The sequence below is a fragment of the Silene latifolia genome, chromosome Y (assembly GCF_048544455.1).
Source record: "Silene latifolia isolate original U9 population chromosome Y, ASM4854445v1, whole genome shotgun sequence".
Classification (NCBI taxonomy): Eukaryota; Viridiplantae; Streptophyta; class Magnoliopsida; order Caryophyllales; family Caryophyllaceae; genus Silene; species Silene latifolia.
The window spans coordinates 68,355,523-68,379,668 of record NC_133538.1 but is presented as its reverse complement, the minus strand read 5'-3'; the positions used below and the strand labels follow the sequence as shown (position 1 = coordinate 68,379,668).

The following is a 24,146-nucleotide window of genomic DNA, read 5'->3' as shown; positions in this document are numbered from 1 at the left end:
ATCTTCTTAGATCTTTGTTTAATAAAACAAATGCTTCCATATGATATTCATAATTTCATACTAACTGACCCAAAATAATTTAGGACACAAACTTATGGCTTATTTATGACTAAATGCAGATGGTCACGGATTGCTAGAAGATTACCTAGTAGAACAATTATTCTTCACAAATTAGCACTAAATTTTACAATATTACCCTTATCACAAAGTTGAGAAATGCTAAGGAGATTGTGCTACAAACCTTTGACAAGCCGCACGTTGTCAACACAAAGTAATGGTGACTTACCAACCTTTCCAATGCCAATTACTTCACCCTTTTTGTTGTCACCAAACCTTACCGTGCCACCATTATACGCTTTAAGTGAGAGGAATTGGCTTCTATCAGCCGTCATGTGACGTGAGCATCCCACTATCCAAGTACCAATTGCGGCCGCCTCTCACCAAGCCCTACACAAGATTAGACTTTGAGTTTAGGAACCCAAACAAACTTGGGTCCCCTTTTGTGATCAACATATCTTACGGTGTCTTTCCTAATCCATATTTGCTTTACAACTTTGATGTTCTTGTTAATGTCATTAAATCTTTTTCTACAAGCATTGAAGACATGACCATTCTTACCACAATAGTTGCAAATAATGTATTCGGGAAGACCAACGTATTTCCTTCTTCTAAAATCGGTCTTAGGCTTCTGGATGTAACAGTCTGTCTGACTGTTCCATTTGAAGCCCAAACCGGCAACTTTGTTACATCTTTCAGTTTGACTTGTGAGGAAGTTTAACACGGGTTGACTTCCTTCCCATTTCTCAGTGACATTTTTAGCATTCACAAGTTCTTTAGTCAAATCATTGACTTTGGTGAGAAGATGCAAGTTCTTTTCTTTTTCCCTTTTGAGTTCATCATTTTTCACACTTTCTATAGACAACCTTTTTTCAATTATGAAGTCATGAGTGTGAGCATTGAGTTTAGACACAAGGTATCCAATTTTCTCTTTAGACTCCTCATACTTAGATATCATTTCATCAAGACGTTTGTTTAGATCAACGAATTCTTCGGATCTTTGGTGAAGATTAGATCTATAAGTGCTAGATTCGCGCATACCCTTTTGAAGGAAGGTAAGCCTTTCGTGAAGGACTCCTATTTCTTTCTTGAGATTGACTACATCACCTTTTAGACACTCGTTTTCATTGACCAAACACTTAACGTTCTCATTTGACTCGTCTAAGTCTTTGTTGGATGCAACAGTTCCAGACACTGTTTCTCTCAAGTCTACTATCTCAACCACAAGGTCATACACTTCATTCTCGAGAGCATCTTTGTCCTTTAAAAGATCATCACGTTTCTTGGTTAGTGAGGAAACTTGCATCACCTAGGTAGTGTTGACATTTTCAAGGTCATAGACGTCCGTGGGGGTCATCTTAAGACGCTCTAATTCTTTAGTCAATTGTTTGTTCAATTTGTTGACTCTCTTTACTTCATCATAAGCCTCAGAGGTGACACTGACGCTGTCAGTTGCTTTTAGTTCATTTTTAAGGTTAAAGTTTTCTTGAGCAATTTCCTCAATCTCAATTTGCATGACCTCAAGTTCATCATTTTGAAACCGACACTTATCAAAAAGTTGGTCAAGAAGCTTACATACTTTCTCTTTTGAGTAAGTTCTAGCCTTGACCTTTAGATGATTTACCTCATTGTCGGAATCTGATTCGGAGTCATCGGGATTAGCCATGAGGCATCTAAGGTGTTCGATTTTTGAAGTTTTTGAGACTTTGTCCTTACGATGACTTGTAAGACACATTTTAGCCTCTAGTTCCTCCTCGATGAGTTCCTCATCTTCCTCGGAGTCGGACATTCCCCAAATAGCACTCATGACTCTATGTTTGTAGTCCTTTTTAACTTTATCTCGTTTTTCCTTAGATTTGATTTCATCCCACTTGGGACATTCTTTAATTTGGTGAGTTTTATCACCACACTTAAAGCATCCCACGGTGGAATTAGATCGTCTCTTAGGAAAGCGTTTTTTCGAGTAATGATTATTGAACCTTTTGTTTCCTTTACCATTGACTAACCCGGCTAGATTCCTTGAGAACATAGCAAACTCGTCTTCTTCCTCATCTTCTTCATCACTTGGAGAAGATTTGAAGGCGAGACTCTTTCCCGTTGAGGACTCACTAGAATGCTTGTCGAGATTAAACTCGTGAGCCATTAGTGATCCCATTAGTTCATGAAGAGATAGGGTTGACAAATATTTAGCTTCCTCTATGGCGGTGACTTTGGGTTGCCACTTAGAGGTTAGACTACGAAGGATTTTTCGAATGATGTCCTCGGACTCGAAATTCCTTCCTAGACTCTTTAGTTTTTTCGAATGATGTCCCCTCATAAGCAAGTACAAGAGAATCCCAAATAGATTTTGCCGTAGGACATCCAGAGATTCGACTAACTTCCCCCTCACCAACACAACGTTGAAGAATCGACATTGCTTTGGAGTTCTTTTCGGCAAGTTTGAAGTCATTTTCATTGTAATCTTTTTCCTCTTTGGTTTTGGTGAAACCGTTTAATATATCGGTTTCCTCAATAACAAGAGGTCCATTTTGGATGATGGTCCAACATTGATAGTCTATACTTTTGATGTAATGTTCCATTTTGAGTTTCCACCATCCAAAATTCGCACCGGTAAAGACCGGGATCTTGGAGTGTTTCTCGGAATCATATTACCAAAGAATCAAACTCTAAGGCGATTAGCCTCGATCGAGAGCACGAGGCTATGATACCAATTGAAGAGTTTATGGATTCAAGTACCTAAAAGGGGGAGGAGTGATTTAGGTACTATTTAAAAATTTCAACTTAAACTTTATTGAATTAAAGTAAGTTGTTTGATAATATGGGAGATAAGTGAATACATCAATTAATATTGAAGGATTAAACGAGTATTAAAAGATAAGTTTGCTAAAGTCCAAGATAAAAATGGTTACTTTTGTTGCTATTCGTCTCGGCGTATGGAGTACGGATTCTACGATCAAATGTGACAGTATGTGGAACTGTTACTCAAGAGTTAAGCAAATAATAAGACTAAACAATATAAAAGCAGCGGAATAAAGAACAAATGAAGATCAAACAAGAGATTTTTGAATTGGTTCGGCAAAAACTCAAGTGCCTACGTCCAATCTACATTTTATTGCTTAATTTTAGTGATCTACTCCGACTACTAAAAAACCCGTACAATAAAAAGACCAACAACCTACTCCGGTTGTGACAGAAGTTCGGGAACTACTCCGTCCTAGAACAAGGTAACTCGCAACCTACTCCGGTTGCGAAAGAGTCAAAGGACTACTCCGTCCTAAACTCTACACACTAACTTAGAACGTTTTAAGGATCAAGTTCCCACGGACTGATTCTTAATAAGAATTGTTATCGACAACTTTACAAGATCAAACAGTTCATAAGTGAGAGAGTTTAGTACTTAAAGCAACAATGGTTATGATTATAACACTTGAAGACTTTTGAAAGCTTTGCAAAATAATGACATGGTTTTAAACTTTGAAAAACAACTTTACAAACTTAATTAAATTCTCAGGAAAAGTCTTGTGGAAAAGATGAGATGAGGCACTCCTTTTATAGAGAGGGCAAGCAAGGTAGGTGATTTAGGGTTTTTAAATTCAAAGGTCTTCACATGTGATGAAGACCAACTCTTCCCCAAACTTGCACAAAAGAAGGTACTCTTTCAAAAGGCAAAAGAAGAAAAGAAGGTTTGTAATTATCCAAAAGAAGCCTTTGGTTTTTCAGAAAATAAAGAGTGAAAAACAAGTCACAAAATAACAAGCTTTCACTAAAATGGCAAAAAGCAATCCTTGTTTTACAAAAAACCAAGGAGACAAATTGGCACAAAGAGGAAACAATTTGAATTGACAATTAGCTAAACCTTCTTTCTAAAAACGCAAATCCTTAGGAAGAAATTTGAAGGTTATCTTTTAAGTCCAACTCACTTTAGAAAAACAAAAAAGGATTTTCGAAAAGTGAAATTGAGTTTCAAGTGTTACGGATCATGGTGACAGCCCAGACTATTGTTACTTGTAAGGGTAACAGTAGTCTTGACTGTTATTATTGCTTTTAAATACTCTACTCCCTAACTTGTACATTAGATGACACAAATGACTCAAAACTTTGGGTGATCAACAATTCAACACATCTTAATCCAAGCCTAATTTGATCAAAAAACCTGAAAAGGTAAACTAAGAGAACACACATTAATTGGGCATGTTATCATCAATCAAAGGAACCCAACAAATTCCCCCTTTGATGATGACAAGCCAAAAAAAAAACGAATGTTAAGCTTAAGAGAGAATCCAATTTCAAGGTCAATCAAGAAAAGTCATATAGGAGAAGGGACTATATTACCTTATGGAGCAAGAGCCTATGTCAAACTTACCAAGACAAGTTTACATTGCCCCAAAACAAGAGTATAAATTGTGAAGGTTAGGCCTAGTTATGAGTTAACCAAATTGCAAAGAAATTAAGAACATGAGTTTACCTTTTCCCCCTCTTGACATCATCAAAACGGGCAGGGATGTCAAAGGCATTCAAGAGCAAACACGCATAAGAAAACACGAAAAGACACACATAAACGTGACAAGATAACAAAGTCAACACAAACATTTGGTTCAAACAAAGTCCAACCAAAGTTCACCAAAGCTAAATAGAGTTTAAAATACACCACCAACAAATAAATTTAGAGTGAAAAACCGGCGGTGAAATAGGCAAAAGGGCCAGGGTAAAACAGGCAAAAGATATACGGGTTAGGGGTTTCAAGGGGAGGAAGCTTGGTCACCATCCAATTAATCACCCAAGGGATCCTCATCCAACGGGTCAGCAGCTCCATCATCTCCATGATCATTGGTGGAAACCACAGTGGAGATGATATCCACTTCACCACGAATCATACCACGGTGGAGGCAAGAGCCGAGAGAGCCGCATCCTTTTGGCCCACATCTTGCTTCACCCAGGCACTCAAATCCGCAATAGCTTGAAGTATTTCCCTTATGCTACCCGTTCCATCCACCCTCCGGATCCGACTTGATTTTCACAGAAAATAACTCATCATTCTCCACTTTGATTAACATTTTTCCCATTTGACCATCACTCATCATATCACACATGTCCAGGGACCCCACACTAGAGCTAATATGCACCCCATGTGCCTTCAGCACGACTGTCAACCACATTCCATAGGGGAGATGAAGCACACTAGTAGAGGGTCTTCGAAGTTTGGCCGAGATGAGGGCAAAACGCTTGAACATGAGCCCAATAAGGTTAATCTTTTTGTGAGTGGCAATGTGATAAATGAGGTATTGTTGGGCTATGGACAATTTTGACCGGTCACCCGAGGGGTAAAGAGAACAACAAAGCATGTTGAAAGTTAATCGGAGAGGAGGGGTTATAGAGGTATTACTGACAGGACCACACGTCACAGCTTTGGGATAGATGACTTTTGCAACCGCTAATGGTGAGGCATAAGGTAGGGCAACCCATGTTTCTTTGGGGAGGTCGTCATACCCACCGGTTGGGATTTGAAGGGCAGTGGCAAAATCCGATTGATAAAGTTTTAGCGGCTTACCATTAACCTTTGCAGTAAGAAAATCACCCGTCTTATCCACCCGGACAGTTGCGAAGAATTGAACCACTTCACTGACAAACACTGGTTCACGAATTTCCAATAGATTTTCCCACCCTTGAGCAGCAATCATGTCTTGCACATCGTGAAATGCAGGAGACTCATACCAGGACTAATTATAGACCCGGGGAGAGTGAATTGCTTTAGGATACATCAATCTTTCACATTTTTTGTAGATCGAGGTGGGGAGATCCAAGTCTTCGAGTTGTTGCCAAACACGCGCCATATCCCATTTGGAGATGAGGGACACGAAATATGAGGGTAAAAGATACACCAATTGTTTCTTTAAGGGTTATGATTTTTTGGAAGGAGGTTCAAGAGATGCTTCATTTAGAGGAATAGTGGTCAGATTTGAAATAGTAGATCCGGTTTCAATTTCACTTTGCTCAACACTTTCAGTAATAGGGGGTAAGGACGATGAAGAAGCTTTCCCTTTTCTCTTGTTGTTTTTCTTTCCCGGAGCCGGAATGGGGTCGGCAGATTCATAAGGATTCACACTATCATTAGACGGAGAGATTTCCTCGTTTTCATCATCAACCACGGTGACTGTTTCTGTGGAGGAGCTTGAGACTGCAGTACCTTTTTTGCGACCGCTTCGGGTTCGACTCCCATTCATGGTGGAGATCGGAACGTCGTCAGATGGGACCTTATTTGGAGGGATTAAGGTAATAGGAGTTGGGTGAGGGTTTACGTGTGACACCCCCATATACCATGGAGCCTTAAGAAGACCTTCCCTAGCATATAAGGGCATCACCATCCCGGTTGCCCGAGGTAAGTAATCATCAAAAGTCGATAAAAGAACAATTACAGTTATGTTACAAGTGTTACATCTAAACTATTAAACAAAGGTATAACTCGTCAAAGCTAGAGAACTACTTCTGATATTATCGCGAGGACTCATCCCAACCCGGACTCCAGCTAGCATCCAAGACAACACCTGCTAAGACGAACTGCTCACCATAAGGGATTACGACAGACACACAAGATAAACAAGACAACCACACAAGGTCAGTACTGAGTTGAGACACAAAAATCAACTGTCACATAAAACAAACACAACCAAACACATACACAATCACACCCACTCCAATAAATCTGCGTCACCGACTGTCCACTGGACCAGCCCTGCCAGTGGGCGACCGCAGCCGTACCCACCAAATCCCCGCTCATCATACTGAGCGATAACCCTGTCCCATTAATGTGCACATCCCCTCCCATGGCGGGTTCCACAGAGGGTGAAACTAGGGCGTGAAACCACTGCTGCAAGTGACTCCACTCAGCCGAGGACGCACCTCGAGAACCACAATCAATCAGTCACAAGCAGCTGTATCACCACAACGCCTACCACAACAACAACAACAATAACCACAGCAACGACAACATCAATCAACAACCACAACCAACACGCTAATAACCAACAGAGACTGAGTAGGCGAACCTACCTTTAACCAAAAGCAGCGATTCCTCGATCAACCATACGACATCAACCAAGCAAGCAATCCCTATACAAACAGTACACAAGCCTATTACTACCAATACAACCCTACAAGGAACAACAAAGACAAAGACGATGACGATGACGTACGTACGCATCTCACAACGGCGTTAAGACCGCTACCCGACTCAAGCAACGCATCCCCAAGGCACTAACATCCTCAAAGGCTCTCATGGAAGGTATTTAGTGAAGGGAAGGGAATGAGGCGACCTATAGATCTGAGGGAAGGAGGCGGAAATGATTTGCGGTTTTAACAAAACACGATTATAAACCCTCGCTGAAAAGACGTTACTCGATCGAGTAACCCATTTACTCGATCGAGTAGCCCCTACTCGACCGAGTACCCAAGCTACTCGATCGAGTAGCCTCTACTCTATCGAGTACCACTCGTTTCTAAAGGTAATCATAGCAACAGGTAACTCCGGCACGCATCACCAAGGGCTATTTTCTGCCCCCAAAGGTCGGTCAACGTTGGTCAACGGGTCCCTAAAAGGACGGGTATTACAGTCTTCCCCCCTTAAAAAGAACTTCGTCCCCGAAGTTCAACTCATCCTCCCCCACTCATAAGACAAGGAACCAAGGTCGACACCACTGTTCTCCCGACATAGGTCACTATTCTCTAGAAGCATTACCCCACTACGTCACCATCATCATGCACGACACACCACATACACCAACTCCTACAACCCACAACTTGAATTACCAACTCATAACATGTACCAACACGACCAACGACTATACTATTACTCCAAGCATTTAGCCACGCAACTACGAGATTATACTTTCACTTGCACGCAACTACCAACATCAAACATATCACACAACAATCCTATTACGCTACGTGATTCGAACATTTTATTACCGTTCTCGACATACTTATCTCTTTTATGACTATGTTGTCGTTGTAAATTACTCAACTTTTACTTAAACATACAGATTACTCATCAAACGATCAAAACAGATACAAATTCATGCTAGTAATATAACCGGGATAATAGAAAACATTACAAACATGCAACAAAATTATTATAATATCGGTCTTTTTATTTTGCGACATTACTCTTCCCCTCTAAAAGGAACTTCGTCCCCGAAGTTCACCATCAAACAATTTTCGTATACTTAAAGCACCTTGTCGACATTACTCACTAATCACGACGAACATAGTCCTATATATATACATCTGCTACCTTACGAGAATAATTATCAAGAATCATAAAAGACATGCACCATACAATTGTACAAAATGTAGTTATAGAAATTATGCGGAATAAGTAACAAGTCTTTTCGATAATAAATAAGTTAGGCTTGCTAGTGAAAGCAATAAAAGAAACCTTTATGTCACATCTATTCCCACACAAAACATCATTTATAAGTTGAGCATGGACCCAAGCATAACTAATAAGTCGACCCAAACATGTTACTAACCTTCAATAACCATTAGAAGTACCCAAACATGAAAAAATAGAAATATTCAAACAATTTTATTTTCGAAAAAGTTCATGTAACAGTGCTACTCGATCGAGTGGGTTAGGCACTCGGTCGAGCTGGCCTTACTCGATCGAGTAGCTAAGATACTCGATCGAGTAGCCCAAAATCAGATTACTCTTTTAGCTACCATACCTGCAGCTACTCGATCGAGTGAGGGGCACTCGGTCGAGTGGCCACAGGTCAAATGCTACTCGAAAACTTCTCTAACGTCACACAAAGTATATATATACACAATCGCATAACCGCGAGCCGGATGATGACCCGACCATAAATCCTGCAAACAAGTCTAGGAAAGCAAATACGGCCTGATGACCACCAATACAAACCGAACATAAAAAGGTACGAAATGGAACAACTAATATCCAACACAGCCAACATCCATAATCAAAAGAGAAAGAAAGGAGTATCACTCCTGCTGCTGCTGCTGCTCATCCATGACATAATCCTCATCTCCACCACCACCTGAGGTGCCAGCTCCTGAAGTCCGAAGTCCCGCATCATCCCCTGCTCCAACCTCTGGACTCACGTACCATGGGGTCAAACCGCCGTAAGGGTAAGACTGAGGTGCTCTCCATGTGGACGCGTCCATCTCGTAAGAGTGGAAAACCCCGCTGTAGTCCCCAACTCCCCTCCACCAAACTGGATGCGGTCCCGAGGTCCCAATACCCTGAGCATATGCAATCTCGTGCATGTTTCGGAGGGTCAAGGTAGAGGACACTCTCTCTGCCAGGTAGCTGTCACGCGTCGCCGGGGTATCAAGGTAAGGGTAACAAGGAAATGGGCGCTGTGGTGGTGCTGTCGGCTGTGGGTGGGTCTCAGCCATCCTCTCTCTCACGCGGCGTGGTCCCCTCCCTATCCTAGGTCTGTCCTCCGCAGCTCTCACATTCTCCCCCTTCCTCGGCTCGGGCATAACCTGCAGGATCGTCTGGTCAATGAAATACGTCTGTGTCGCCGGAGGTGCATCCTCATCCTCCTCCTCATCAGAGTCGGCAGCTACCACAGTCGCAGCTAGGGGCTCAGTCGGTGGGAGGTGCTCAGGAGCCGGTATCCTCATCCAGCTCATGCCCCACACCCTCTATGCTAGGCTACCATCCACCAAGATTCTCAACCATTTCAGGTCGACGAAATAATCTCTATCCATGGTAGGCACCGGGGTGGCTAAGGGAACGTACTCGGAGGAAGCCTCAAAAGAAGTTAGCTTTTCAGTTAACCGGGTAGCAATAACACCATAACTCAAGATCCTAGTACTAGAGGAGGCCATCAAAGCCAGACTGGCATAAGGCGGGTGAAATGGATGTAGCGAGTGGAGTTCACGTAGCGAACTAATAGCGGGAGCATTAAAGACCAATCTCTCCGTCCGCTCAGGGTTAAGATAAGCCATCAGAAGCAACAACTCGTGGGAGTTTAAATTACTCATATCAGACCTCTCGTAAAGGAGACACGACACATCACGAAGAAAGATCCTCAAGGTAACATGTTTCACATCGTTGATCAACGATGTGCGACATGTTACTAGCGGTGGGAGAAGATTTCCCGGTAATGCAGGGCATAAGGCGGCAAACCCCGCACTCAGACGGTATGTCACGGAGAGCATCCTTGGGAGGCTTAGCCAAACCAAGGTGGGAAGCAAACAGGTCCATGGTTAGCATAAAACTGGTGTTCATAAGACGAAATCGCATACGATCTGCTCAACCGCTCGTATTTAAACGAGCTCATGAACTCAAGAGTCGGAAAGCATATGAATGTTTCCGTAAACGGTATAACCTCGTAAACCCCAAAGTCTCAAATATGTGACGGACATCCGTCTCAATACCCAGGTCCTCTAAGATAGTCGTGTCAGCACAACGGGTCGGCCTCATCTTGCGAGACTGTAAAGCAACAAACCTCCCTCGTTGGTTAAAGTCTATGAACACCACTGATGGGTACTCAGGTACCGCTGGGATTACTGGTCCACTACCCTCCCCAACTTCGGGCTGAGAAGCCCTACCCCTCTTGCTTTGTCTGGTCCCTAAGTTTAGTCTCGGCATCTGTTTCAACATACCACGTAAATATACCAACACATATTCACCATAACATGCAAAGTACACATATTAAATCATGAAAGATTCATCTAAGTACATACTATCACCAACAATTCCCAATTGCCAAGTAAAAATTCCAATTTTCAAGGTTCAGACGGTCTTTACAGCTGTGAAAATTTGGCATGATTAGCATAAATTAACTCAGCTATTACAACTTTTAGGACTCAAATCTTCAAATTACATTCTTGTAGTACTCAAATATCCAATTATATGAGACGAATTTCAGGTTAAGGCACTTTTAAGACGGAGTTTTAAGACAAATTTTGAGGTGAAAATCGCAAAAATCAACTCCCAACATGACATATACAACATACATTACTCAATTTTCATCCTTCAACATGTAAAAGACAACCAAAAATCAATTTAATTTCTCAAACCCTAAAAAATTCGGCCCCAAATATATGCAATTTCTACTTGAGTTTCGTATCATAAGCAACAATAATCATAAAAAGGAAACATCTAGATTATACTACAACAATCACAAGCAAATTTTCTTCCATATAAATCGAAATTTTAGATTTTTCTACCATTCTAATTGTTCCTAATTAATGAAAAGCATTAAAATAGGGAAGAGATTCATACCTTAATCAAATAGGAAGTAAAAGGACAAGTAAAAACAAAGAAAATCACCAAATAAATCACCACATGCACAAGGATATAAGAATTTGAGGGGGATATGCAGGTTAGGGTTTGCGAGATGTGAGAAAGAAATAAGAAGAATGAGGAAGAAAAGGGGTTTATGAACCCGTGAAAATTCCGATACTGTAGCTTACTCGATCGAGTGTCTCGGGTACTCGATCGAGTGCCCTCTACTAGATCGAGTAGGCGCTATTTGATCGAGTATTCGTAAGAAATTCCTACTTCCTCGAAGTCATAGCTTCCTAACTAGATCGAGTGAGGTCTACTCGATCTAGTAGGCACTCACACTCGGTCAAGTAAGGTTGGGTACACGGTTAGGATTTCGAGATTAACTAGAAGGTTCCTGCAAAACAATATCACGTGCCGATTCCCAAACTAAGTTCGGAAGTCGCCACTAGTTATCATACTCATTCACATTATTCTATTACTACTTAAATATTATTGTACAGTTTCATCAACTAAGATTCATAACACGTTATGCTATAGCGAAACTCACACAACATGGTTTACCCACTACTGAGTCATTCACGTATGCAATTAATTCATTATATTGTGTCTAAACGTTTTTTACCACATCGCTAACAAACTTATATTCACATTACTCGAAACACATATCTAACGATAAATTTCCATATGTCATCCAAGTACATTAGCAACATATTCATGCTTCAACACAAACGAATTAATCTACCCAAATAAAGTACGTTACATGCGGAAACTTTCAACCATTCATACATTACATGTACCCACTACTATTTTGATAATTCTCATAATAATTCGACAATTTTTTAACTATCATTATTATCATTACTGTAAGACTTATAAACCCGTATAGAACTATCACTACTAACAACCCGAAACAACACAGACATTACCACATTCCTTATCACAGCACACATTCATGCTCTTTTCACATACTTCTATCGTATAAAACCTTTCACGTTCCTCATTATCATCACATACACACACACACTAACTCTATTAAAACTTCACCATACACGATTCTAACGTAACTATTATGCCTACGTTAACATCAACAGAGACTCAACCGCAATCACTACTAGCATAACCACCCTACACATTGAACAAATACCTGCCGACTCCACTTTCCCATACCCAGTGTCTGGCTTAAGCACAATGGGGCCAGGATTTTGAAATGAGGGCGCCTACTCACCCAAAATCTAGCATCAGCTGGGGCTCCCATTATACATACACCAGGTTCATTTTATTAGACTCACTATGTTCATTAGATTCATTTGTTACAGGTTCCAAAATCGTCGCTCTGATACCACTTTGTGACACCCCCATATACCAAGGAGCCTTAAGAAGACCTTCCCTAGCATATAAGGGCATCACCATCCCGGTTGCCCGAGGTAAGTAATCATCAAAAGTAGATAAAAGAACAATTACAGTTATGTTACAAGTGTTACATCTAAACTATTAAACAAAGTTATAACTCGAAAGCTAGAGAACTACTTCTGACATTATCGCGAGGACTCATCCCAACCCGGATTCCAGCTAGCATCCAAGACAACAACTGCTAAGACGGACTGCTCACCATAAGGGATCACGACAGACACACAAGACAAACAAGAAAACCACACAAGGTCAATACTGAGGTGAGACACAATAATCAACTGTCACTTAAAACAAACACAACCAAACACACACACAATCACACCCACTCCAATCAATCTTCGTCACCGACTGTCCACTGGACCAGCCTTGCCAGTGGGCGACCGCAGCCGTAGCCACCAAATCCCCGCTTATCATACTGAGCGATAACCTTGTCCCATTAATGTGCACATCCCCTCCCGTGGCGGGTTCCACGGAGGGCGAAACTAGGGCGTGAAGCCACTTCCGCAAGTGACTCCACTCAGCCGAGGAGCACCTCGAGAACCACAAACAATCAGTCACTAGCAGCTGTATCACCACAACGATTACCACAACAACAACAACAACAACTACAACCACAGCAACGACAACAACAATCAACAACCACAACCAACACGCTAATAACCAACAGAGACTGAGTAGGCGAATCTACCTTTAACCAAAAGCAGCGATTCCTCGATCAACCATACGACATCAACCAAGCAAGCAATCCCTATACAAACAGTACACAAGCCTATTACTACCAATACAACCCTACAAGGAACAACAAAGACAAAGACGATGACGATGACGATGACGACGACGTATCTACGCATCTCACAACGACGTTAAGACCACTACCCGACTCAAGCAACGCATCCCCAAGGCACTAACATCCTCAAAGGCTCCCATAGAAGGTATTTGGTGAAGGGAAGGGAAGGAGGCGACCTATAGATCTGAAGGAAGGAGGCGGAAATAATTTGCGGTTTTAACAAAACACGATTATAAACCCTCGCTGAAAAGACGTTACTCGATCGAGTAACCCATTTACTCGATCGAGTAGCCCCTACTCGACCTACTCGACCGAGTACCCAATCTACTCGATCGAGTAGCCTCTACTCTATCGAGTACCACTCACTTCTAAAGGTAATCAAGGCAACAGGTACCTCCGGCACGCATCACCAAGGGCTATTTTCTGCCCCCAAAGGTCGGTCAACGCTGGTCAACGGGTCCCTAAAAGGACGGGTATTACATTACGGGTTCAGTGACAAGGGTTGTTGTTGGATTTTGATTTCGAGGAAAGGCATAGGATTCTTTTTGAGGTTGAGTGGTTTTGGAGGTAGGTGGTGGGTCAGTTGATGCGGATGGGTTCGTCATTTTTGGGGCTTTGATGGGGATTGAGGTGTTGAATGATGTTTTAACCATAGTGGGTAAAAGGAGGTTATAAGGTAGGTTAGGGAGAGGAAGAGTGGAAGGGGAACGGTTTTTGTGGGTTATGGGATTTTGGACGAAAGGATTATGGTGGTATAATGGCCCAATCATAAATGAGGTAAGTCGTAGTTGGTCGGACCAATAAATGAGGTTGATCACTCAAAATTAAAAGCAAGGTAGTGTAATGTAAACGTAAATTTAGATATGAGGTTGAGTGATTATCGACTCACGAGTATGGTATCAATTTTCGGTCAAAAAATGGTATGAGTGCACTTAGAACAAGCAAAAACATATGTCCATTTTAGTTAATCATTTGGGGAAATTAGTAAGACTCATGTTAGAAATCACAAGCAATTAATTAACCCAATTTCTAGTCTAAATTTCTCAAAATATTCTCTAGCAAGTGGCTTAGTAAAAATGTCGGCAATTTGATTTTCGGTTTTACAAAAAATAAGTCTAACATGTCCTTTCTCCACATGATCACGAATGAATTGGTGACGGATATCAATATGTTTGGTTTTAGAATGTTGAATCGGATTTTTGGATATATTTATTGCACTCGTATTATCACACATTATGGGAACGGAGTCAAAAATAATACCAAAATCAAGGAGTTGTTGTCTTACCCAAAGAAGTTGAGAACAACAATGTGCGGCACTAACATACTCACTTTCGGCCGTTGAAAGAGCTACAGTATTTTGTTTCTTTGAGCCCCATGAAATCAAGCAAGGACCCAAGAATGCTGCAATTCCGGAGGTGCTCTTTCGATCTACCGTGCAACCCGCATTGTCCGCATCCGAAAAACCTATGAGATCAAATGGACAATGTAAGGGGTACCACAAGTAGAGATCTTGTGTTCCAATCAAATACCGAAGAATTCGTTTGACAGCTTTAAAGTGGCATTCTTTCGGATTTGCTTGGAACCTAGCACATAAAAAAACACTAAAGAGAATGGCGGGACGACTTGCGGTCAAGTAAAGAAGTGAGCCTATCATACCTCTATACACCTTTTCACTAACATTCTTACCGAATTAATCTTTGTCCAATTTGGACCCGGCTACCATAAGTGTATCATGAGACCTACCATTTGTCATCCCAAATTTCTTAAGCATTTCCTTAATGTACTTTTGTTGATGGATCATGATTCCATCCTTTGATTGCTTGATTTGGAGCCCAAGGAAAAATCCTAGCTCACCCATCATGCTCATTTCAAACTCCGATTTCATTAGTTCTGAAAAGTACACATAAAGGAGTTCATTTGTTGCACCAAATATAATGTCATCAACATATACTTGGACAACCAACAGTTCAGTAGACTGTGACTTTAAGAACAATGTCTTGTCGACGGAGCCTCTTTTAAAACCATTTTCAATAAGAAATTTAGACAATCTATCATACCAACACCTAGGTGCTTGTTTTAAACCATAAAGAACTTTGTCTAATTTGAAAACATGGTTAGGCAAATCATTGTACTTAAAGCCCGAAGGTTGCTCCACAAATACATCCTCTTCCAAATATCCATTTAAGAAAGCGGTTTTGACATCCATTTGGAAGAGTTTAATGCCTTTGTGAGCCGCAAAAGCTATAAGTAATCGTATGGTTTCAAGTCTAGCTACCGGTGCATAGGTTTCATCGTAGTCAATACCCTCTTGTTGGTTGTAACCTTGCACCACTAGTCTAGCCTTGTTCTTTACGATTTCTCCCGAGTCGTCAAGCTTATTGCGAAAGACCCATCTAGTACCAATGATGGTACGATTAGATGGTCTAGGGACTAAGTGCCATACCTCATTCCTTTTGAATTTATTGAGTTCTTCTTGCATGGCTAATAACCAAATTATCGATCGGCATGACTGTTACATTTGCTGGTTCCACTTGAGAAAGGAAGGCATTGTGGGCACAATACTCATCAAGATGAGCAAGATTGTTGAGAGATGATCTTGTTCGAATTCCAGAGTTAAGATCGCTTGTGAGGTTTGAGAGTGGATGAGAGCTTTGATGTTTCCATTTCCTTGGAACAATGATTTCTTGTTCCCCCTCAGCAGTGTCAGTCTCAGTGATTGTTTCCTTCTGTTTAGAGTGGTCATCATCAGCACTGTTGTGAGTTGTTTCATTTCTGGAGGTGGAGGCAACAGTCGTTGGGTCTGTTGCATCCTGAGAAGAAACAGTGGCAGGTATACCACGTGTTCGCCCTGAAATGTTGCTTTCCTTTGAAGGTGACAGTCCCTGAGGTTGTTGCTGATCAGCGTCATTATTCATTGCTTCCACTTCCTCAAACACAAAGTCCTTTCGAACAAGAGCAATCTCGAACTCATCATCATCATCGTCTTCTTCCACACTTTGTACTTGTCCAAGCATACTAGATTCATCAAAAATGACATGGACACTTTCTTCAATTAACATGGTTTGTTTATTGTAGACTTTATAGGCCTTGCTATGGTCGGATTAGCCAATAAACACCCCTTCATCACTACGTGGATCAAACTTACCCAAGTTGTCTTTACCATTGTTGTGAACAAAGCATTTGCTTCCAAAGCATCTAAAATATGAAATGTTGGCCTTTCTTCCACGTAGTAATTCATAGGGATTTTTATTTATTATACTCCTTATCATGACACGATTATGAGTATAGCAAGCGGTGTTTACCGCTTCGGCCCAAAAGTTCTTAGGCAACTTACTACATAAGAACATGGTTCTAGCTATACTTTCAAGGGTCCTATTCATTCTTTCAACCACACTATTTTGTTGTGGGGTTCTAGGGGCCGAGAAATTATGGTCTACACCATTGTCATCACAATAAGCACCAAATGATGAGTTTTCGAATTCGGTTCCATGATCGGTTCTTATGGAAACAAGTTTTAAATTAAGTTTATTTTGAATCTTTCTTAACCAAATTAGAAACTCATCAAATGCCTCATTATTAGAGGTTAAAAAGAGTGCCCAAATGAAGCTAGAGTAATAATCAACAATGACATACACATAACGACTACCACCTCTACTTCTAGTTCTCATAGGTCCACACAAGTCGATATGTAGAAGTTGTAAAGGTTGAAGCGTGCTCACAATTCTTTTGGATTTAAATGAGCTTTTAACATGTTTGCCTCTAGCACATTCATCACACACTCTATCAAAATCAAATTTCATATTGGGAAAACCTTCAACTAAGTCGAGTCTTTTAAGGGTGTTAAGAGTTTTAGTGCTAACATGACCAAATCTTTTATGTCACAACCAAGGATCATTATTCATTACACTCATGAAAGACATGGTATGACCGGATAAGGTGTTCAAGTTGGTTAAATACACGCCTTTGACATGTCTTCCTTCGAGAATTAATTCATAAGTGGTGGCATCAATTATTCGACACAAATTAGCACTAAATTCTACAATATTACCCTTATCACAAAGTTGAGAAATGTTAAGGAGATTATTCTTCAAACCTTTGACAAGCCGTACGTTGTCGATACAAAGTAATGGTGACTTACCAACCTTTCCAATGGCAATTACTTCACCCTTTTTGTTGTCACCAAACCTTACTGTGCTACCATTATATGCTTTAAGTGAGAAGAATTGGCTTCTATCAGCCGTCATGTGACGTGAGCATCCACTATCCAAGTACCAATTGCAGCCGCCTCTCACCAAGCCCTACACAAGATTAGACTTTGAGTTTAGGAACCGAAACAAACTTGGGTCCCCTTTTGTGATCAACATATCTTACGGTGTCTTTCCTAATCCATATTTGCTTTACAACTTTGATGTTCTTGTTAATGTCATTAAATCTTTTTCTACAAGCATTAAAGACATGACCATTCTTACCACAATAGTTGCAAATAATGTATTCGGGAAGAACAACGTATTTCCTTCTTCTAAAATCGGTCTTAGGCTTCTGGATGTAACAGTATGTCTGACTGTTCCATTTGAAGCCCAAACCGGCAACTTTGTTACATCTTTCAGTTTGACTAGTGAGGAAGTTTAACACGATTTGACTTCCTTCCCATTTCTCAGTGGTATTTTTAGCATTCACAAGTTCTTTAGTCAAATCATTAACTTTGGTGAGAAGATGCAAGTTCTTTTCTTTTTCCCTTTTGAGTTCATCATTTTTCACACTTTCTATAGACAACCTTTTTTCAATTATGAAGTCATGAGTGTGAGCATTGAGTTTAGACACAAGGTATCCAATTTTCACTTTAGACTCCTCATACTTAGATGTCATTTCATCAAGACGTTTGTTTAGATCAACGAATTCTTCGGATCTTTGGTGAAGATTTGATCTAGAAGTGCTACATTCGGGCATACCCTTTTGAAGGAAGGTAAGCCTTTCGTGAAGGACTCCTATTTCTTTGTTGAGATTGACTACATCAGCTTTTAGACGCACGTTTTCATTGACCAAACACTTAACTTTCTCATTTGACTCATCTAAGTCTTTGTTGGATACAACAGTTCCAGACACTGTTTCTCTCTAGTCTACTATCTCATCCACAACGTCATACACTTCATTCTCGAGAGCATCTTTGTCCTTTAAAATATCATCGCGTTCCTTGTTTAGTGAGGAAACTTGCATCACCAAGGTAGTGTTGACATTTTCAAGGTCAGAGACGTCCGTGGGGGTCATATTATTTTTTTTGGTGAAAGGTTAGAAATTTCATTAAAGCACAAGACAAACAATTTACACACTACCATATAAGGTACAATTTCAAGGAAACTATAAGTTAGTCACTCAATAATGAATTGACTTAACCTAAGTTTCGTCACTACTCTTCTTAATACACTTAAGCCAAAACATAGATTGCATTAGGAGCATGCTACTAATCTTTTTCAGTACTACTTAAGGTTGATCCAACACACCTTCAAGCCTAGCTTTGTTCCTTTGATGCCAAATATCATAATATAAGGCTTGAATCCACGCAATAACAACATTCTTCTTCACTTTTGCCCAAGGCTTGGACTGAATCCAAGTAATCAGATAGACAGCAGGCAACTTTATCTTCAATTTGCAACTCAACAGCTTAACCAATTTCTGAGTATACTGACACTGAACAAACAAATGCCTGTGTGATTTAGTATCAGCACCACAAATGCAACTGACAGAATCAGCAACAACTCCAATCTGCAGCAGTTTATCTCTAAGCATTCAGACTTCTCTAGCAATCAGCCAGTTAATGAAAGAATGCTTAAAGATGCACCAGGAATTCCAGACAGCCTTATCCCAACTCACCACAGGCTGAGAATGCCTAATCCAGCAGTAACCACCTGTAATAGTATATCCTGCAGGATTATGCATCCACTGACCAGCACTGATGAAGGCACCAGCAAATTTATCTCGTACCCTGCACACAACTTTCCAACTCCAGGAGACATCAGTTTTAGGCATATAACTGGACCAAGGCACACCTTTCATATAAACATGGTGTACCCACTTAACCCATAGACTATCAGGATGATTGTAAACCCAATTGGACAGCTTGCAGATTGCAGCAAGATTCCAAGCATAGCTATCCCTAATACCCAAACCACCTTCCTGTTTTGGCACACAAACTTTTGCCCAACTCACAAGAGGGGACCTAAGATACTCAGTGGAACCATCCCACAAATAATTTCTACACAATGCATCAATTCTTTTGAATACTCCTTTAGGAATGACAAATATGGTAGCCCAATAAGAATATAAGGATGTCAAAACTGAGTTAACTAGAGTAAGCCTGCCAGCATAAGAAAGTTTTCTAGTAGCAAAACCTCTAATTCTCTCAGTGATTTTCGCAATAAACCCATAGCAATGTTTTATACTCAATTTGCCAGCAGAAATGGGAACTCCCAAATATTTAAAAGGCAAAACCCCTTCACTGAAACCAGACACTTGCAAGATATCAGACTTGATGGAAGAATGAACACCATTAAAATAAATATTGGACTTCAGGTTGTTCATTTGAAGACCAGTAGCAGCAGAGAAGGTGGCAAAAGACCTGAGCAAGACCATGATAGAAGGAATATCACCTTTGCTAAACAATAGGAGATCATCAGCAAACATATGGTGAGTAAGCTGCATCTGAGCACACAAAGGGTGATATTTAAATGGCAAAATAAAATTGACATGATTAAGGATTCGACTCAAATACTCCATAGATATGGTAAAGAGCAGGGGAGAGATAGGGTCTCCCTGCCTTAACCCTTTAGCCCCCTTAAAGTAACCAAAGTTTTCACCATTTAAGACCAAAGAGTAAGATGCAGTCCTGACACAAGTCATGATTAACTCAATAATTTTGCCAGGAAAATTTAAAGCTTGAAGCATCTGCTCTAGAAAATACCACTGAACTGAGTCATAGGCTTTTTTGAGATCAAGTTTCATCAGGCACCTAGGAGATATAGACTTCCTGTTATAAAGCCTAACCAGGTCTTCACAAATTAAGATATTGTCAACAATGCTTCTCCCCTTAATAAATCCACCTTGAGCCTTATTAATTAGATCAGGAAGGACAGCAGAAACCCTAGTGCACAAAATCTTAGAAATTGCCTTGTATAAGATATTGCAACAGGAGATAGGCCTGAATTGAGTAACATTTTGTGGAATGTCCACCTTAGGAATCAAGCTGATAAATGTATGATTAATCTGCTGCAGCATTTTACCAGTCTGAAAGAAATCCAAAATAGCCTGGCAAACATCCTCACCAACAACATTCCATGAGTCCTTAAAGAATGCACTAGAGAAACCATCAGGCCCAGGGGCCTTGTGGTTAGGAATAGAGAAAATAGCATTCTTGGATTCAGCCTTTGTAACAGAAGCCAGCAGCATGTCACAATGAGCAGGGGAAAAGACAGGGCCAATCTGAACCACAGCATTATTAACAGGAGTAGTGGCAGCTGCAGTCCCCAGAAGGTCTTCATAATAGGCAAGGAAAGCATTCTGAATCTTAACACTATCAGTATGTGTAACACCATGATGATCTTCAATAAGAAAAACTTTATTCTTAGTACTTCTCCCCTTCATCAAACTATGAAAGTATCTAGTGTTATTGTCACCCGGTTTACCCAAGTAGCTTTAGTCTTCTGAATGTAGAAACTATGACAGACAGACTGCAGGTCCCTGGACAGAGCAGCAGCCTCCTTTTCCATATTAATCAAGGAACCATCAGTAGGATCCCTCTTTAGCCTATCCTGTATAGCATCTAAATTCTTCCAAGTATGAGCAGCACTATTCTCAATATCAGCAAACAGTTTCTGATTAAGGTCCTTAAGAGGTCTCTTTAAAGATTTGAGCTTCATAACAACTCTGAACATTTTGGTGCCAGCCCAATAAGAACTCCAATGGGACTGTACACACTCAAGAAAATATGGGACCTGACTCCACATATTATAGTACTTAAAGCTCCTCCTTCCTTTCATAAAATTATTAGCATCTTGGACCACACAAGGGGAATGGTCAAAAATACCTTCATTATAGAAGTGAGCATAAGAAGTCCCCCTAGCTTGAACCCAATCACAATTAACAAGGACCCTATCCAACCTAGAGTAGACCCTAGTCTAAGGATCTTGTTTATTATTCCATGTATAGAAAGATCCAGCAGCTGGACTATCAAACAATTGACATTGATCAAGACAGTCCTGAAAGTCAGACATCTCTTCCTCAGTTGTGTGACCACCAAGCCTTTCTGCAGGGCTTAAGACACAGTTGAAATCCCCACAAATCATCCAAGGCCCCTGAACAGTAGAAGCTATACCATTCAAGTCAGCCCAAAGACTCTTCATATCAGCTGTGTCATTAAAAGCATAGACCATAGAGTAATAAAAATGGAACTGAGTGCAAACTTCAACAACTTCCATATGAATAAGCTGTGCAGAATAATAAAGAAACTGAACATGAAACACAGAAGGATTCCACAGCACCCATATTCTACCTCCAGAATGGTAAGAAGTATTAGTAGATAATGACCATCCATCACACATATTTAATCTAACAGAATTTAGAGACAAAGGCTTTACCTTTGTCTCAAGGAGACCAAATAAACCCACCTGATGAAAATGTAAGAACCATTTAATTTGTTTTTGTTTAGCTGGGCTATTCAGTCCCCTAACATTCCAAAAACCAAGGCTATACATTACTCCTAGTAGGGAGTAACACACTACCACTTGTACCAACACCAACCCTAGGAGAAACATTAGGCAAAGCATTACTAATGCCCACCTTAGGTGTAGCATTGTTAAGAGCATCCTGGAAGGTATACTGGCTGAGAGCACTTTGATTTTTCCCTGCTTTGATGATCTCTTGTCTGCTGAAAGTAATAGGTGGCCTGGCAGGAGTATTAACTTGACTATAAGTGCAATTTTTTGGACCAAGTAACCTGAAGCTTGTGCTGAACTTCCTCAGGAGTAGTCACAAGAGTAATCCCAGCATGAGTATCAGTCACTAAAACCACAGAGGGACCTGGTTCAGTAGTGGGAGCTTTCTGACGCACATGAGTTACTTTCTTAGGGACCCATTTCTGGGGTGCAGGTTGGGGTTGGGAAGGACCCTTAGGCTTTGGTTTCCTACATTTAGATCCCTCATGACCAACTCCCCCACATTCAGTACAAAGTATTGGTCTCCATTCACATTCAACTCTGATTTTTACAATTTGCCCCTCTTCATCTAAGAATTTCACCGAATCAACAACTTTAGCACCAAATGGCACCTCAAGCAAGACAAGAGCAAACCCTAGACGAGTTTTTTCCATAGTGGGGACATCACTGCGAATATACTTACCAGCAAGTTCAGAAATTCTAGGTAAACACTTACCCCAGAACTTGAGTGGCAAATCCATTAAACGAACCCAAACAAGCACAGTCTTAACGTTGTCCTTAGTAAATTCTACTTTTTCAGTCCAGCTCCTCACAATTAGGGGTTTATTATCAAAAAGATAATGTCCCTGTTTTAGGACAGTATCCTTACACTTCTCATTCTGAAACCGGACTAGGAAAATACCATTGGGAAGGAAGGATACCTTATCAATGGAGAAATTAGCCCATATCCTTCTGACAAACCCATCAACAACTTCCACCGACAGTAGACCGCAGACTTCCAATAGTTCAGCTCTTCAACAACATCCTCTGCCGTAAACTGCAAGTACTTAGGATCCTCAGGGATAGCTGCCAAGGACTGATTTTTCTTCCCTTGAACAACCCATTCTTCAGTATTCTCAACAACCCCAACAGCATCAAGGTCGTATGGAGCAATACCAACAACTTCATTCACATTTTTTTCTTTAAGGACCTCTGAAGGACAAGGTCCAGTTTTTTTAGCAGCAGCTTGAGTAGAAGACGATAAAGTCGACATTTTTTTGGTATTTTGAGTAGTTTTAATGGCGGATGAAGGTTTGGACGAAGGAGCCCTCGTCATTATTTGTGAAAACGGCGGCTGTTTACCTAAAATTCAGAGCACTCTCTCTTTCTAGATTCTCTCTCTCCATTTTCTATTTAATTACCTTGCATTTTTGTGTGTGTGTGTGGGGGGGGGTCATCTTAAGACGCTCTAATTCTTTAGTCAATTGTTTGTTGAATTTGTTGACTCTCTTTACTTCATCATAAGCCTCAGAGGTGACAGTGACGCTGCCAGTTGCTTTTAGTTCATTTTTAAGGTTAAAGTTTTCTTGAGCAATTTCCTCAATCTCATTTTGCATGACCTCAAGTTTATCATTTTGAAACCGACACTTATCAAAAAGTTGGTCAAGAAGCTTACATAGTTTCTCTTTGGAGTAAGTTCTATCCTTGTCCTTTAGATGATTTACCTCATTGTCGGAATCTGATTCGGAGTCATCGGGATTAACCATGAGGCATCTAAGGTGTTCGATTTTTGAAGTTTTTGAGACTTTGTCCTTAAGATGACTTATAAGACCCATTTTAGCCTCTAGTTCCTGCTCGATGAGTTCCTCATCTTCCTCGGAGCCGGACATTCCCCAAATAGCACTCATGACTCTATGTTTGTAGTCCTTTTTAACTTTATCTCGTTTTTCCT

At 40.6% G+C, this 24,146-nt stretch overlaps 1 protein-coding gene across 1 annotated transcript; it reads right to left on the bottom strand.

Moving 5' to 3' along the window:
- Window positions 1-21,679: 21,679 nt before the first annotated feature.
- LOC141628271 (uncharacterized) lies at window positions 21,680-23,468 on the bottom strand. Its single transcript, XM_074441435.1, has 4 exons — window positions 23,137-23,468; window positions 22,490-23,020; window positions 22,254-22,446; window positions 21,680-22,168 (listed from the first exon to the last, which is right to left on the bottom strand). The coding sequence occupies exons 1-4, from the start codon at window positions 23,466-23,468 to the stop codon at window positions 21,680-21,682; spliced, it is 1,545 nt and encodes a 514-aa protein (XP_074297536.1).
- Window positions 23,469-24,146: the final 678 nt, after the last annotated feature.

Coding starts and splice junctions, on each gene's coding strand:
- LOC141628271 (XM_074441435.1), bottom strand. CDS start 23,468: ATGTCGACTTTATCGTCTTCTACTCAAGCTGCTGCTAAAAAAACTGGA. Junction 22,447..22,489: donor CACAAGCTTCAGGTTACTTG/GTCCAAAAAATT, acceptor TACTCCTGCCAG/GCCACCTATTACTTTCAGCA. Junction 22,169..22,253: donor TACTCCCTACTAGGAGTAAT/GTATAGCCTTGG, acceptor CATTTTCATCAG/GTGGGTTTATTTGGTCTCCT.